Below are 15,296 nucleotides of genomic sequence, written 5' to 3'. Positions count from 1 at the left end.
CCCAGTCTAAGGTGTCTTGCTGTTTACATTTGAGGTTGTCATCTTGGAGAGTAAGCGGCACAAGTCACTTTACATCGTCAGCGTGCTTTTGCATGCTCATACGTTTACATTAGAGGGCGGTAACCCAGGACAAATTATTTTTTCTTGGCACCTTAAGCGCTAGGAACTGTATATACGTTGACATTTTGTATACCTAGCATATACTTTGGTTTAATTCCCTCGTTATTAGCCTACTGCATACAACAGTATGCTGCTGCAAAGTCTGAAGAACAAAAATACAGTACTCTTACCTGTACAAAAGATGCATCAATAAAGACCAACTTTGACCTCTCTTTCTCTTCCTCTATCCCTCACTGATAGGCTTCATTGCAGCGGACATTAAAGGAACTGGCTCCTGGACTCAGCTCTACCTAATCACTGACTATCATGAAAATGGCTCTTTGTACGACTACCTCAAGTCCACCACCCTGGACAATAAAGCCATGCTGCGCCTGGCCTACTCCTCAGTGTCAGGCCTCTGCCACCTCCATACAGAGATCTTCGGCACCCAGGGCAAGCCTGCCATTTCCCACAGGGATCTGAAGAGTAAGAACATATTGGTCAAACGAAATGGGACTTGCTGCATTGCTGACCTGGGGCTGGCAGTCAAGTTCATTAGGTGAGCATGTGTGGATTGAGTCAGTGTGTTGTTTCTTTCTTTAGCAAATTTATTCATGACAGAGATTTATTAATTAATTAATAATTTAAGGGTGGATCTTGATGTTCTAAATACAAATGGAAGATTCTACATCCAGATTGAGTTTCATAAATTATTTCCTACAGTTAGGAAGTATAGTGTTGTAGCTGTTTGCTTCTGAATAGCTTTCCCTTTGTATATTCAATTCTGGTACATGTCGTTTACTCTTGTCTCTCCTGTGGCAGTGACACTAATGAGGTGGACATCCCTCCCAACACCAGGGTGGGCACCAAGCGCTACATGCCTCCCGAAGTTCTGGACGAGACACTGAAAGGGAGCCATTTTCAGTCGTACATCATGGCTGACATGTATAGCTTCGGACTCATCCTCTGGGAGATCGCTCGGCGTTGTGTCTCTGGAGGTACATGTAGGTCCTACTTCAACAAAGCATTGCGTTTAACCCTGTTCATTTCAAGCCAGATAAAATGCTAATGCTATTGAGACTCTGTAAGCACATTGCTACTACAAATATACAGTATATGCACTAGTTGTACATGTGCTGACATGCATAGCTTTCTCAGTAAGAAGGTTGTGCAAGAGACTGTGATGCATACAGTAGCTAGCTTTCTCAAGAGTGAGTTGCTAATACATTTACATTTTCATTTTTTCATCGACATCAAGGCATGAATCTGAACGTATTGCATTCCAGGTATCCTTGAGGAGTACCAGTTGCCTTACCATGATTTAGTTCCTACTGACCCTTCATATGAAGATATGCGAGAGGTGGTGTGCATCAAGAAACTGCGACCCTCATTCCCTAATAGATGGACCAGTGATGAGGTGAGTTACTGTACACGTGTGTGTGTGTGTGTGTGTGTGTGTGTGTGTGTGTGTGTGTGTGTGTGTGTGTGTGTGTGTGTGTGTGTGTGTGTGTGTGTGTCAACATTAGAATGCTAGTCAAACGAACTACTGTACACATCAGAAAATAAGAACTCTGCCGGCAATACCCACATAACATGGGAAATGGATGCGTTTGAAGTCTCACGCTGAAGCGCATGTGTGAGTCCAGCATAGGCCTAACTCATTTTTGTCCTCACAATGTTTGTTTCTTAAATTCTACCATACTTGTGGGGACATTTGTATAGTAAAACAAGTATATACTGTGTGTGTGTGTGTGTGTGTGTGTGTGTGTGTGTGTGTGTGTGTGTATACAGTATATACTATACGCGCATGTGCGCTGTGCGTACACACACACACACACACACACACAGTGGTATTTCTCTTCCCTAACGTCATCTTTCCATGTCTTTGCAGTGTCTGAGACAGATGGGGAAGCTGATGACAGAATGTTGGGCTCATAACCCCGCCTCCCGGCTCACAGCACTGCGTGTTAAAAAGACACTTGCTAAGATGTCAGAATCACAGGACATCAAACTGTAAGGGGGCACTGCCATGCGTGTGTTTGCTCACACACAGAAAACAGCATGGCCCGTTTCATACATGCTGCCTCTGCTCCAGACTATAAGCCCCACAATCCTTTGCCTTGTGGGAAAAGGAAGTGGGGCAGGAAGCAAGGAGATCACATGAACACAGACATGGAGCCTGAAGCCTAGAAGCCTGCAATCCAAGTCCCCCTTGAAAAGTGATTTTGGATATAACGGGGACTAGCCTGGTTAATTGACCACTTGAACCCTGCCGTTCCTATGTCTTAGTGTCATAATAGGCTAACATTTGGTGGAAAAAAATAAAAGCTATGCTATGCTAATTTTGGTGAGATTCAGTGTAGCGTGAAAAAGGAGGGCACCAAGTACAGACCCCTAGGGGACCCCGGTCAACGAAGTATGTAGGGCTCAAGTGGTTAAATTAATAAAACATTATCCAAACTTTGAGCTAATTCTTTCTGTCAGAAGGAGGTCATTTCTGATCTGTTCCAGAACACTATGTCCAGAACTGTGTGCCAGGTCCAAAACTCTGTAGAGCTCAGAAAAAAGACAAAAGAAAAGGAGGTCCAGTTTGACTTGGTATTGTAGATGCACAGGCTACTGACCCAAAACCAGTGAGTGGAATACTGTATCACTGCTTTCTGTGAAAGCTGCCCTACTTGTATATTGAAGATCATTGGAAGGGAAGTCTCAGTCTGTGATTCCAGAATGGAACCTGCTTTTAAAACACTGTCACCCCACTACTGGTTTTGTTTTCATTGATTGAATTGAAGACTTTTTCCCCCCTCCCTCAATTAGATTGACAGAGGTTTTGATACAAGGACTGATTATGTGAAATGTTTAGTTGTGTGGAGGCTTATTTTCCATGTCATACTTTTAAAGAATTTATGTAAATAATAAAGTTAATGTGGCCAAAAAAGAAATAAAGAAGGAAAGGACACCAATTTAAGCTCAAAATACATCCACGTGTCCTCATCATCTCAAGTCTGGAACTGTTTACAACGGACACCTGATACATTGGTGAAGCAAGGGGCTGAGAATAGGATTACATTAATGTGTAGCATTGTCTTCATATTACAATTATTATAGGCTACACTACAGTACTGTAGCCTCTAATCTCACACGTCCTCCCTGGTTAAGGATATTTGTCAGGGACAGTTAAAGGCTTACAAATCATCCCATGAGATTGTTGGATTTTTCAACCAATCACAATAAAGGGTGGCACTCAAAACCAGAGTGCTAATTAGCTTTTTATTGTATGTTTATTAGCTTGTGTTGGTTTGCTGCCGAAACTGCGACTGTAAATGGGAAATGTGGAATTAACTAAAATGTAGGCATATAATATTTAATTTACTGTACTTACCGGTAAGCCCTTTCTGACATAATTTTAAGAAGACGGTTAGAAAACAAGATATTATAAAGGCTTTGTAACAATGTTGAAAGGGTACGGGTTCCGTTGGAGGTTCTCTGCAAAGAACTTCAACCACCCACTCTCCCAGAATGTTGTCATTTGCTATATGTATCTACAGTATCTAGGACCACAGCTGTAGACAAAAGTCCACAATACAAACATCTATTCAATTAGCAGAGTAACCGTGCCTGATGTCCAGAAGCCATGAATTCCAGGGCCAGGGGGTTGGGATTCACACAAATCCAGGTGGTTACAATATGCACTGATGAATATAGATTTGTAAAAGCATTAAAACTGAAATGATAATGTGACAACAGTCATAATATGTACCATTAGGCAACACAGAATTGCCATTCAGCCGATTTCAAACTAACATTAACCGGAGGACGTGCCATCACAGCAGCACACCTTTATCTCTCTGAAATTTGAATTGACAATCTGATCGCACTGTGTAGCCTAATAGTGAATGTAATCTAATAATATCCATCAATTCACCCTTGTTGAACTGTTGAAACAGTAAGTTAATAAAGTCAGCCTTGAGAGGTCACTAACCTCATGTAAGGAATTTGCCAACTCTAATCATGGTGCTGTTACTGAGACATTCAAGTGTAACAGATCTGTAGTGTAATGAATGCCCCTCTTTTCTCTTTGGGATTGTGCCTTATTAGCCGCACCTAGTTGTCTATGACAAAGTGAAAATTGTGTTTTTATTCAATAAACAGTCAAACATTCCACCAATTAAATGTGTTTCATTCCAAAGGCTGGTAGATAGATAGATACTTTATTTGTCCTTTCGGAAATTTGTTTTGTGCACAGCAGTCGTCAGGATATACATAAAACATGCAAACAAACAGATCACACAGTACATAGACAATAAAGAAACAGTGCCAACAGAAGGCCACCAGTCATAGTTCCAAGAGGCATCACATCACACTTTATGCACGGAACTGAGATGGGGCCTGCTTGTTCATAAGTCCTATACTTATGGGAACAAACGATCTTGAGGCCCTAGGATTTGAGGATTTAAAAAAAAAAAGAAAAAAAAAAACGATGGGCTATAACCCATCGTTTGTCTTTTTTTCGTTTTTTTCAAATCCTCAAAAATGATGAAAAACGGCGTGCTATAGTATGCCGTACGGTATGGGCTATAGCCCATGGTCAAAAATGATGAAAAACGAGGTTATTTTTTTTTCAAAAATAAAAAAAACGATGGGCTATAACCCATGTTTTTTTTTTTTTTTCATTTTTTTCAAATCCTCAAAAATGATGAAAAACGGCGTGCTATAGTATGCCGTACGGTATGGGCTATAGCCAATGGTCAAAAATGATGAAAAACGAGTTTTTTTTTTTTTTCAAAGTTTCAAAAAACGATGGGCTATAACCCATGTTTTTTTTTTTTTTTTCATATCCTCAAAACAGACGTCTAAAACACGTCTATTTTTAGACTTGTTTTAGACGTTTATAAACAGAATTGTCCATCTAAATTCTAAACGGATGGTTAAATATAAGTTCCCGATTGTACCTCACATGCCAGTGTGGCACCGTATATAAACCTGGGGTTTATAAGCAGAACATTCCGGGTTCAATTCTCCTGAAGAACATTTTCACTGTCCATCTAAATTCTAAACGGCTGGTTAAATATAAGTTCCCGATTGTACCTTACATGCCGATGTGGCTCAAAAGATAAATCTGAGGTTCATAATCCAAAGGTTACTGGTTCAAAACTAATACTCAACCAATGCTGCAGTAATTTGAACTTTTCAAGGCTAGAATAAAAAATAAAAACTCATAAGCACCAGGAGACATCTGCTGTTTGCCCCAAGGTGCCTTAGCTCAATGGTGTGGTGTGCTTGATCGGTAGCCTCTGCTACCACCTGCCTGCAGGTTCAAGTCCCATGCAAGGTACTAGTGAGGACCATCGGGAGACGGTGCTCTCTCCCCCTGTTTCCTGAAAAGTAGCAGTTGGGGGTTATGTTTGAAAGAACCCTGTCCACCTAAAATTTTACAGATAAGAATTAGGTCAAACGTTTAAAAATAAAATAGCAATTTGGCCCATCATCTGACAGAAAGAATAGTCTGTCTATTTGCATACTGGGCCAAAACTTGGTTGGAAAGTCCCTCTTTTATGTCTGGCTTCCAGGCCAGTTGGAAAAGGGCAAACTGAGAGGTGGTAAGAGTATGTTAAATTGGACATTTTCATGGTAAAAGGTTAGCTGGACAGGGTTCTTTCAGACATAAGCCCCAACCGTTACATCTCAGGAAACAGGGGGAGAGAGCACCCTCTCCCGATGGTCCTCCAGCACCTTGATGTCATGACATGGGACTTGAACCTGCCAACTGCCTGTAGCAGAGGCAACGGGTCAAGCGCTCCACACCATTACGCCAAGGCACCTTTGGGCATTCAGCAGATGTCTCCTGGTGCTTTTGAGTTTTTATTTTTCATTCAAGCCTTGAAAAGTTCAAATTACTGCAGCATTGAGCTGTAGGAGGAACAGGACTTGAACATGGAATGTCTGTACTGAAAGCCTGATGATTAGACCATTGCACCATCAGTCAGACACTCTCAGGCTAAGTCTCCTGGTAATTTTGAAGTGATCTTTTGTTCGTTAGCCTTCAGTTAGTAAAGTTTAAATGACACAGAATCATAATAATCAGATGTTTCTTAGCGCTGTTGAGGTCTTCTTTTATATGATAGTGTAACAGCCGGGAATCGAACCCTGGTCTCCCACGTGGAAAGCCAACATCTTAACCACTACGACAATTAGAGTTTTGAGGTAATCAGGCTGAGGCTGTGAGCCACTGCTAGAATAGCAGTAAATTAAGCTCAATAACTAGCATTAAACTTTAGGAAGAGTGGGATTTGAAAATGAACTCTCTGTGCGGAATAACCCCTACTACACCATCACTCAGTAACATCTGCCTCTTTGTACTGTTGAAGCGATCTTTTGTATGTTAGCCTTCAGATAGTAAAGTTGAAAGAATCAAGAGTTGAACATAGAATCACGTTCATCAGAGTGTAACACCCAGGAATCGAACACAGGTCACCTGCACTGAAGGCCAACATCTTAACCACTAAGCCAAAGCAACAGCCTATGGCTCAGGGGAGATATGAGACTTTTGAGGTCATCAGGCTGAGGCTGTGAGCCACTGCTATACAATAAAAAAATTCAAAAAACGATGGGCTATAACCCATCTTTTTTCATTTTTTCATTTTTTTTAAATCCTCAAAAATGATGAAAAACGGCGTGCTATAGTATGCCGTACGGTATGGGCTATAGCCCATGTTCAAAAATGATGAAAAACGAGGTCATTTTTTTTTTCAAAATTAAAAAAAACGATGGGCTATAACCCATGTTTTTTTTGTTTTTTTCATTTTTTTCAAATCCTCAAAAATGATGAAAAACGGCGTGCTATAGTATGCCGTACGGTATGGGCTATAGCCCATGTTCAAAAATGATGAAAAACGAGGTCATTTATTTTTTCAAAATTAAAAGAAACGATGGGCTATAACCCATGTTTTTTTTTTTTTTCGTTTTTTTTCAAATCCTCAAAAATGATGAAAAACGGCGTTCTATAGTATGCCGTACGGTATGGGCTATAGCCCATGGTCAAAAATGATGAAAAACGAGGTAATTTTTTTTTCAAAAAAAAAACAAAAAACGATGGGCTATAACCCATGTTTTTTTTTTTTTTTCATTTTTTTCAAATCCTCAAAAATGATGAAAAACGGCGTGCTATAGTATGCCGTACGGTATGGGCTATAGCCCATGTTCAAAAATGATGAAAAACGAGGTCATTTTTTTTTTCAAAATTAAAAAAAACTATGGGCTATAACCCATGTTTTGTTTTTTTTTCATTTTTTTCAAATCCTCAAAAATGATGAAAAACGGCGTGCTATAGTATGCCGTACGGTATGGGCTATAGCCCATGTTCAAAAATGATGAAAAACGAGGTCATTTTATTTTTCAAAATAAAAAAAAACGATGGGCTATAACCCATGTTTTTTTTTTTTTTTTCATTTTTTTCAAATCCTCAAAAATGATGAAGGCGTGCTATAGTATGCCGTACGGTATGGGCTATAGCCCATGTTCAAAAATGATGAAAAACGAGTTTTTTTTTTTTTTCAAAGTTTCAAAAAACGATGGGCTATAACCCATGTTTTTTGTTTTTTTTTCATATCCTCAAAACAGACGTCTAAAACACGTCTATTTTTAGACTTGTTTTAGACGTTTATAAACAGAATTGTCCATCTAAATTCTAAACGGATGGTTAAATATAAGTTCCCGATTGTACCTCACATGCCAGTGTGGCACCGTATATAAACCTGGGGTTTATAAGCAGAACATTCCGGGTTCAATTCTCCTGAAGAACATTTTCACTGTCCATCTAAATTCTAAACGGCTGGTTAAATATAAGTTCCCGATTGTACCTTACATGCCGATGTGGCTCAAAAGATAAATCTGAGGTTCATAATCCAAAGGTTACTGGTTCAAAACTAATACTCAACCAATGCTGCAGTAATTTGAACTTTTCAAGGCTAGAATAAAAAATAAAAACTCATAAGCACCAGGAGACATCTGCTGTTTGCCCCAAGGTGCCTTAGCTCAATGGTGTGGTGTGCTTGATCGGTAGCCTCTGCTACCACCTGCCTGCAGGTTCAAGTCCCATGCAAGGTACTAGTGAGGACCATCGGGAGACGGTGCTCTCTCCCCCTGTTTCCTGAAAAGTAGCAGTTGGGGGTTATGTTTGAAAGAACCCTGTCCACCTAAAATTTTACAGATAAGAATTAGGTCAAACGTTTAAAAATAAAATAGCAATTTGGCCCATCATCTGACAGAAAGAATAGTCTGTCTATTTGCATACTGGGCCAAAACTTGGTTGGAAAGTCCCTCTTTTATGTCTGGCTTCCAGGCCAGTTGGAAAAGGGCAAACTGAGAGGTGGTAAGAGTATGTTAAATTGGACATTTTCATGGTAAAAGGTTAGCTGGACAGGGTTCTTTCAGACATAAGCCCCAACCGTTACATCTCAGGAAACAGGGGGAGAGAGCACCCTCTCCCGATGGTCCTCCAGCACCTTGATGTCATGACATGGGACTTGAACCTGCCAACTGCCTGTAGCAGAGGCAACGGGTCAAGCGCTCCACACCATTACGCCAAGGCACCTTTGGGCATTCAGCAGATGTCTCCTGGTGCTTTTGAGTTTTTATTTTTCATTCAAGCCTTGAAAAGTTCAAATTACTGCAGCATTGAGCTGTAGGAGGAACAGGACTTGAACATGGAATGTCTGTACTGAAAGCCTGATGATTAGACCATTGCACCATCAGTCAGACACTCTCAGGCTAAGTCTCCTGGTAATTTTGAAGTGATCTTTTGTTCGTTAGCCTTCAGTTAGTAAAGTTTAAATGACACAGAATCATAATAATCAGATGTTTCTTAGCGCTGTTGAGGTCTTCTTTTATATGATAGTGTAACAGCCGGGAATCGAACCCTGGTCTCCCACGTGGAAAGCCAACATCTTAACCACTACGACAATTAGAGTTTTGAGGTAATCAGGCTGAGGCTGTGAGCCACTGCTAGAATAGCAGTAAATTAAGCTCAATAACTAGCATTAAACTTTAGGAAGAGTGGGATTTGAAAATGAACTCTCTGTGCGGAATAACCCCTACTACACCATCACTCAGTAACATCTGCCTCTTTGTACTGTTGAAGCGATCTTTTGTATGTTAGCCTTCAGATAGTAAAGTTGAAAGAATCAAGAGTTGAACATAGAATCACGTTCATCAGAGTGTAACACCCAGGAATCGAACACAGGTCACCTGCACTGAAGGCCAACATCTTAACCACTAAGCCAAAGCAACTGCCTATGGCTCAGGGGAGATATGAGACTTTTGAGGTCATCAGGCTGAGGCTGTGAGCCACTGCTATACAATAAAAAAATTCAAAAAACGATGGGCTATAACCCATCTTTTTTCATTTTTTCATTTTTTTTAAATCCTCAAAAATGATGAAAAACGGCGTGCTATAGTATGCCGTACGGTATGGGCTATAGCCCATGTTCAAAAATGATGAAAAACGAGGTCATTTTATTTTTCAAAATAAAAAAAAACGATGGGCTATAACCCATGTTTTTTTTTTTTTTTTTTTTTTTTTCAAATCCTCAAAAATGATGAAGGCGTGCTATAGTATGCCGTACGGTATGGGCTATAGCCCATGTTCAAAAATGATGAAAAACGAGTTTTTTTTTTTTTCAAAGTTTCAAAAAACGATGGGCTATAACCCATGTTTTTTGTTTTTTTTTCATATCCTCAAAACAGACGTCTAAAACACGTCTATTTTTAGACTTGTTTTAGACGTTTATAAACAGAATTGTCCATCTAAATTCTAAACGGATGGTTAAATATAAGTTCCCGATTGTACCTCACATGCCAGTGTGGCACCGTATATAAACCTGGGGTTTATAAGCAGAACATTCCGGGTTCAATTCTCCTGAAGAACATTTTCACTGTCCATCTAAATTCTAAACGGCTGGTTAAATATAAGTTCCCGATTGTACCTTACATGCCGATGTGGCTCAAAAGATAAATCTGAGGTTCATAATCCAAAGGTTACTGGTTCAAAACTAATACTCAACCAATGCTGCAGTAATTTGAACTTTTCAAGGCTAGAATAAAAAATAAAAACTCATAAGCACCAGGAGACATCTGCTGTTTGCCCCAAGGTGCCTTAGCTCAATGGTGTGGTGTGCTTGATCGGTAGCCTCTGCTACCACCTGCCTGCAGGTTCAAGTCCCATGCAAGGTACTAGTGAGGACCATCGGGAGACGGTGCTCTCTCCCCCTGTTTCCTGAAAAGTAGCAGTTGGGGGTTATGTTTGAAAGAACCCTGTCCACCTAAAATTTTACAGATAAGAATTAGGTCAAACGTTTAAAAATAAAATAGCAATTTGGCCCATCATCTGACAGAAAGAATAGTCTGTCTATTTGCATACTGGGCCAAAACTTGGTTGGAAAGTCCCTCTTTTATGTCTGGCTTCCAGGCCAGTTGGAAAAGGGCAAACTGAGAGGTGGTAAGAGTATGTTAAATTGGACATTTTCATGGTAAAAGGTTAGCTGGACAGGGTTCTTTCAGACATAAGCCCCAACCGTTACATCTCAGGAAACAGGGGGAGAGAGCACCCTCTCCCGATGGTCCTCCAGCACCTTGATGTCATGACATGGGACTTGAACCTGCCAACTGCCTGTAGCAGAGGCAACGGGTCAAGCGCTCCACACCATTACGCCAAGGCACCTTTGGGCATTCAGCAGATGTCTCCTGGTGCTTTTGAGTTTTTATTTTTCATTCAAGCCTTGAAAAGTTCACATTACTGCAGCATTGAGCTGTAGGAGGAACAGGACTTGAACATGGAATGTCTGTACTGAAAGCCTGATGATTAGACCATTGCACCATCAGTCAGACACTCTCAGGCTAAGTCTCCTGGTAATTTTGAAGTGATCTTTTGTTCGTTAGCCTTCAGTTAGTAAAGTTTAAATGACACAGAATCATAATAATCAGATGTTTCTTAGCGCTGTTGAGGTCTTCTTTTATATGATAGTGTAACAGCCGGGAATCGAACCCTGGTCTCCCACGTGGAAAGCCAACATCTTAACCACTACGACAATTAGAGTTTTGAGGTAATCAGGCTGAGGCTGTGAGCCACTGCTAGAATAGCAGTAAATTAAGCTCAATAACTAGCATTAAACTTTAGGAAGAGTGGGATTTGAAAATGAACTCTCTGTGCGGAATAACCCCTACTACACCATCACTCAGTAACATCTGCCTCTTTGTACTGTTGAAGCGATCTTTTGTATGTTAGCCTTCAGATAGTAAAGTTGAAAGAATCAAGAGTTGAACATAGAATCACGTTCATCAGAGTGTAACACCCAGGAATCGAACACAGGTCACCTGCACTGAAGGCCAACATCTTAACCACTAAGCCAAAGCAACTGCCTATGGCTCAGGGGAGATATGAGACTTTTGAGGTCATCAGGCTGAGGCTGTGAGCCACTGCTATACAATAAAAAAATTCAAAAAACGATGGGCTATAACCCATCTTTTTTCATTTTTTCATTTTTTTTAAATCCTCAAAAATGATGAAAAACGGCGTGCTATAGTATGCCGTACGGTATGGGCTATAGCCCATGTTCAAAAATGATGAAAAACGAGGTCATTTTTTTTTTTCAAAATTAAAAAAAACGATGGGCTATAACCCATGTTTTTTTTTTTTTTTAATTTTTTTCAAATCCTCAAAAATGATGAAAAACGGCGTGCTATAGTATGCCGTACGGTATGGGCTATAGCCCATGTTCAAAAATGATGAAAAACTAGGTCATTTATTTTTTCAAAATTAAAAGAAACGATGGGCTATAACCCATGTTTTTTTTTTTTTTCCATTTTTTTCAAATCCTCAAAAATGATGAAAAACGGCGTGCTATAGTATGCCGTACGGTATGGGCTATAGCCCATGTTCAAAAATGATGAAAAACGAGGTCATTTTTAAAAAAAAAAAAAAAAAAAACGATGGGCTATAACCCATGTTTTTTTTTTTTTTTCATTTTTTTCAAATCCTCAAAAATGATGAAAAACGGCGTGCTATAGTATGCCGTACGGTATGGGCTATAGCCCATGTTCAAAAATGATGAAAAACGAGGTCATTTTTTTTTTCAAAATTAAAAAAAACGATGGGCTATAACCCATGTTTTTTTTTTTTTTTCATTTTTTTCAAATCCTCAAAAATGATGAAAAACGGCGTGCTATAGTATGCCGTACGGTATGGGCTATAGCCCATGTTCAAAAATGATGAAAAACGAGGTCATTTTTTTTTTCAAAATTAAAAAAAACGATGGGCTATAACCCATGTTTTTTTTTTTTTTTCATTTTTTTCAAATCCTCAAAAATGATGAAAAACGGCGTGCTATAGTATGCCGTACGGTATGGGCTATAGCCCATGTTCAAAAATGATGAAAAACGAGGTCATTTATTTTTTCAAAATTAAAAGAAACGATGGGCTATAACCCATGTTTTTTTTTTTTTTCGTTTTTTTTCAAATCCTCAAAAATGATGAAAAACGGCGTTCTATAGTATGCCGTACGGTATGGGCTATAGCCCATGGTCAAAAATGATGAAAAACAAGGTAATTTTTTTTTCAAAAAAAAAACAAAAAACGATGGGCTATAACACATGTTTTTTTTTTTTTTTCATTTTTTTCAAATCCTCAAAAATGATGAAAAACGGCGTGCTATAGTATGCCGTACGGTATGGGCTATAGCCCATGTTCAAAAATGATGAAAAACGAGGTCATTTTTTTTTTCAAAATTAAAAAAAACGATGGGCTATAACCCATGTTTTTTTTTTTTTGCATTTTTTTCAAATCCTCAAAAATGATGAAAAATGGCGTGCTATAGTATGCCGTACGGTATGGGCTATAGCCCATGTTCAAAAATGATGAAAAACGAGGTCATTTTATTTTTCAAAATAAAAAAAAACGATGGGCTATAACCCATGTTTTTTTTTTTTTTTTCATTTTTTTCAAATCCTCAAAAATGATGAAGGCGTGCTATAGTATGCCGTACGGTATGGGCTATAGCCCATGTTCAAAAATGATGAAAAACGAGTTTTTCTTTTTTTTCAAAGTTTCAAAAAACGATGGGCTATAACCCATGTTTTTTGTTTTTTTTTCATATCCTCAAAACAGACGTCTAAAACACGTCTATTTTTAGACTTGTTTTAGACGTTTATAAACAGAATTGTCCATCTAAATTCTAAACGGATGGTTAAATATAAGTTCCCGATTGTACCTCACATGCCAGTGTGGCACCGTATATAAACCTGGGGTTTATAAGCAGAACATTCCGGGTTCAATTCTCCTGAAGAACATTTTCACTGTCCATCTAAATTCTAAACGGCTGGTTAAATATAAGTTCCCGATTGTACCTTACATGCCGATGTGGCTCAAAAGATAAATCTGAGGTTCATAATCCAAAGGTTACTGGTTCAAAACTAATACTCAACCAATGCTGCAGTAATTTGAACTTTTCAAGGCTAGAATAAAAAATAAAAACTCATAAGCACCAGGAGACATCTGCTGTTTGCCCCAAGGTGCCTTAGCTCAATGGTGTGGTGTGCTTGATCGGTAGCCTCTGCTACCACCTGCCTGCAGGTTCAAGTCCCATGCAAGGTACTAGTGAGGACCATCGGGAGACGGTGCTCTCTCCCCCTGTTTCCTGAAAAGTAGCAGTTGGGGGTTATGTTTGAAAGAACCCTGTCCACCTAAAATTTTACAGATAAGAATTAGGTCAAACGTTTAAAAATAAAATAGCAATTTGGCCCATCATCTGACAGAAAGAATAGTCTGTCTATTTGCATACTGGGCCAAAACTTGGTTGGAAAGTCCCTCTTTTATGTCTGGCTTCCAGGCCAGTTGGAAAAGGGCAAACTGAGAGGTGGTAAGAGTATGTTAAATTGGACATTTTCATGGTAAAAGGTTAGCTGGACAGGGTTCTTTCAGACATAAGCCCCAACCGTTACATCTCAGGAAACAGGGGGAGAGAGCACCCTCTCCCGATGGTCCTCCAGCACCTTGATGTCATGACATGGGACTTGAACCTGCCAACTGCCTGTAGCAGAGGCAACGGGTCAAGCGCTCCACACCATTACGCCAAGGCACCTTTGGGCATTCAGCAGATGTCTCCTGGTGCTTTTGAGTTTTTATTTTTCATTCAAGCCTTGAAAAGTTCAAATTACTGCAGCATTGAGCTGTAGGAGGAACAGGACTTGAACATGGAATGTCTGTACTGAAAGCCTGATGATTAGACCATTGCACCATCAGTCAGACACTCTCAGGCTAAGTCTCCTGGTAATTTTGAAGTGATCTTTTGTTCGTTAGCCTTCAGTTAGTAAAGTTTAAATGACACAGAATCATAATAATCAGATGTTTCTTAGCGCTGTTGAGGTCTTCTTTTATATGATAGTGTAACAGCCGGGAATCGAACCCTGGTCTCCCACGTGGAAAGCCAACATCTTAACCACTACGACAATTAGAGTTTTGAGGTAATCAGGCTGAGGCTGTGAGCCACTGCTAGAATAGCAGTAAATTAAGCTCAATAACTAGCATTAAACTTTAGGAAGAGTGGGATTTGAAAATGAACTCTCTGTGCGGAATAACCCCTACTACACCATCACTCAGTAACATCTGCCTCTTTGTACTGTTGAAGCGATCTTTTGTATGTTAGCCTTCAGATAGTAAAGTTGAAAGAATCAAGAGTTGAACATAGAATCACGTTCATCAGAGTGTAACACCCAGGAATCGAACACAGGTCACCTGCACTGAAGGCCAACATCTTAACCACTAAGCCAAAGCAACAGCCTATGGCTCAGGGGAGATATGAGACTTTTGAGGTCATCAGGCTGAGGCTGTGAGCCACTGCTATACAATAAAAAAATTCAAAAAACGATGGGCTATAACCCATCTTTTTTCATTTTTTCATTTTTTTTAAATCCTCAAAAATGATGAAAAACGGCGTGCTATAGTATGCCGTACGGTATGGGCTATAGCCCATGTTCAAAAATGATGAAAAACGAGGTCATTTTTTTTTTCAAAATTAAAAAAAACGATGGGCTATAACCCATGTTTTTTTTTTTTTTTTCATTTTTTTCAAATCCTCAAAAATGATGAAAAACGGCGTGCTATAGTATGCCGTACGGTATGGGCTATAGCCCATGTTCAAAAATGA

The 15,296-nt window shown here is 39.5% G+C and overlaps 1 protein-coding gene across 3 annotated transcripts in view; it reads left to right on the top strand.

The window, feature by feature from the left end:
- bmpr1ba (bone morphogenetic protein receptor, type IBa) overlaps nucleotides 1-4,254 on the top strand; it is a 36,015-nt gene extending 31,761 nt beyond the window's left edge. Inside the window, exons 8-11 of one of the 3 annotated variants that reach the window (XR_014570320.1) lie at nucleotides 361-658; nucleotides 922-1,097; nucleotides 1,358-1,516; nucleotides 1,991-2,006. Coding sequence is in view for 2 of the 3 variants with exons in the window: in XM_083783290.1 (XP_083639416.1) it covers nucleotides 361-658; nucleotides 922-1,103; nucleotides 1,386-1,516; nucleotides 1,991-2,116 (737 nt within the window). In the remaining variant the exon portion in view is untranslated. Of the gene's footprint in view, nucleotides 1-360; nucleotides 659-921; nucleotides 1,104-1,357; nucleotides 1,517-1,990 lie in introns of all 3 variants that reach the window. The other 2 variants (XM_083783291.1, XM_083783290.1) reach the window with 2 other exon arrangements.
- Nucleotides 4,255-15,296: the final 11,042 nt, after the last annotated feature.

Source organism: Protomyctophum parallelum, assembly GCF_964188405.1.
Source record: "Protomyctophum parallelum genome assembly, chromosome: 15".
Classification (NCBI taxonomy): Eukaryota; Metazoa; Chordata; class Actinopteri; order Myctophiformes; family Myctophidae; genus Protomyctophum; species Protomyctophum parallelum.
Note: the sequence above shows the minus strand (reverse complement) of the source record. Positions and strands in the feature narration are given on the sequence as shown.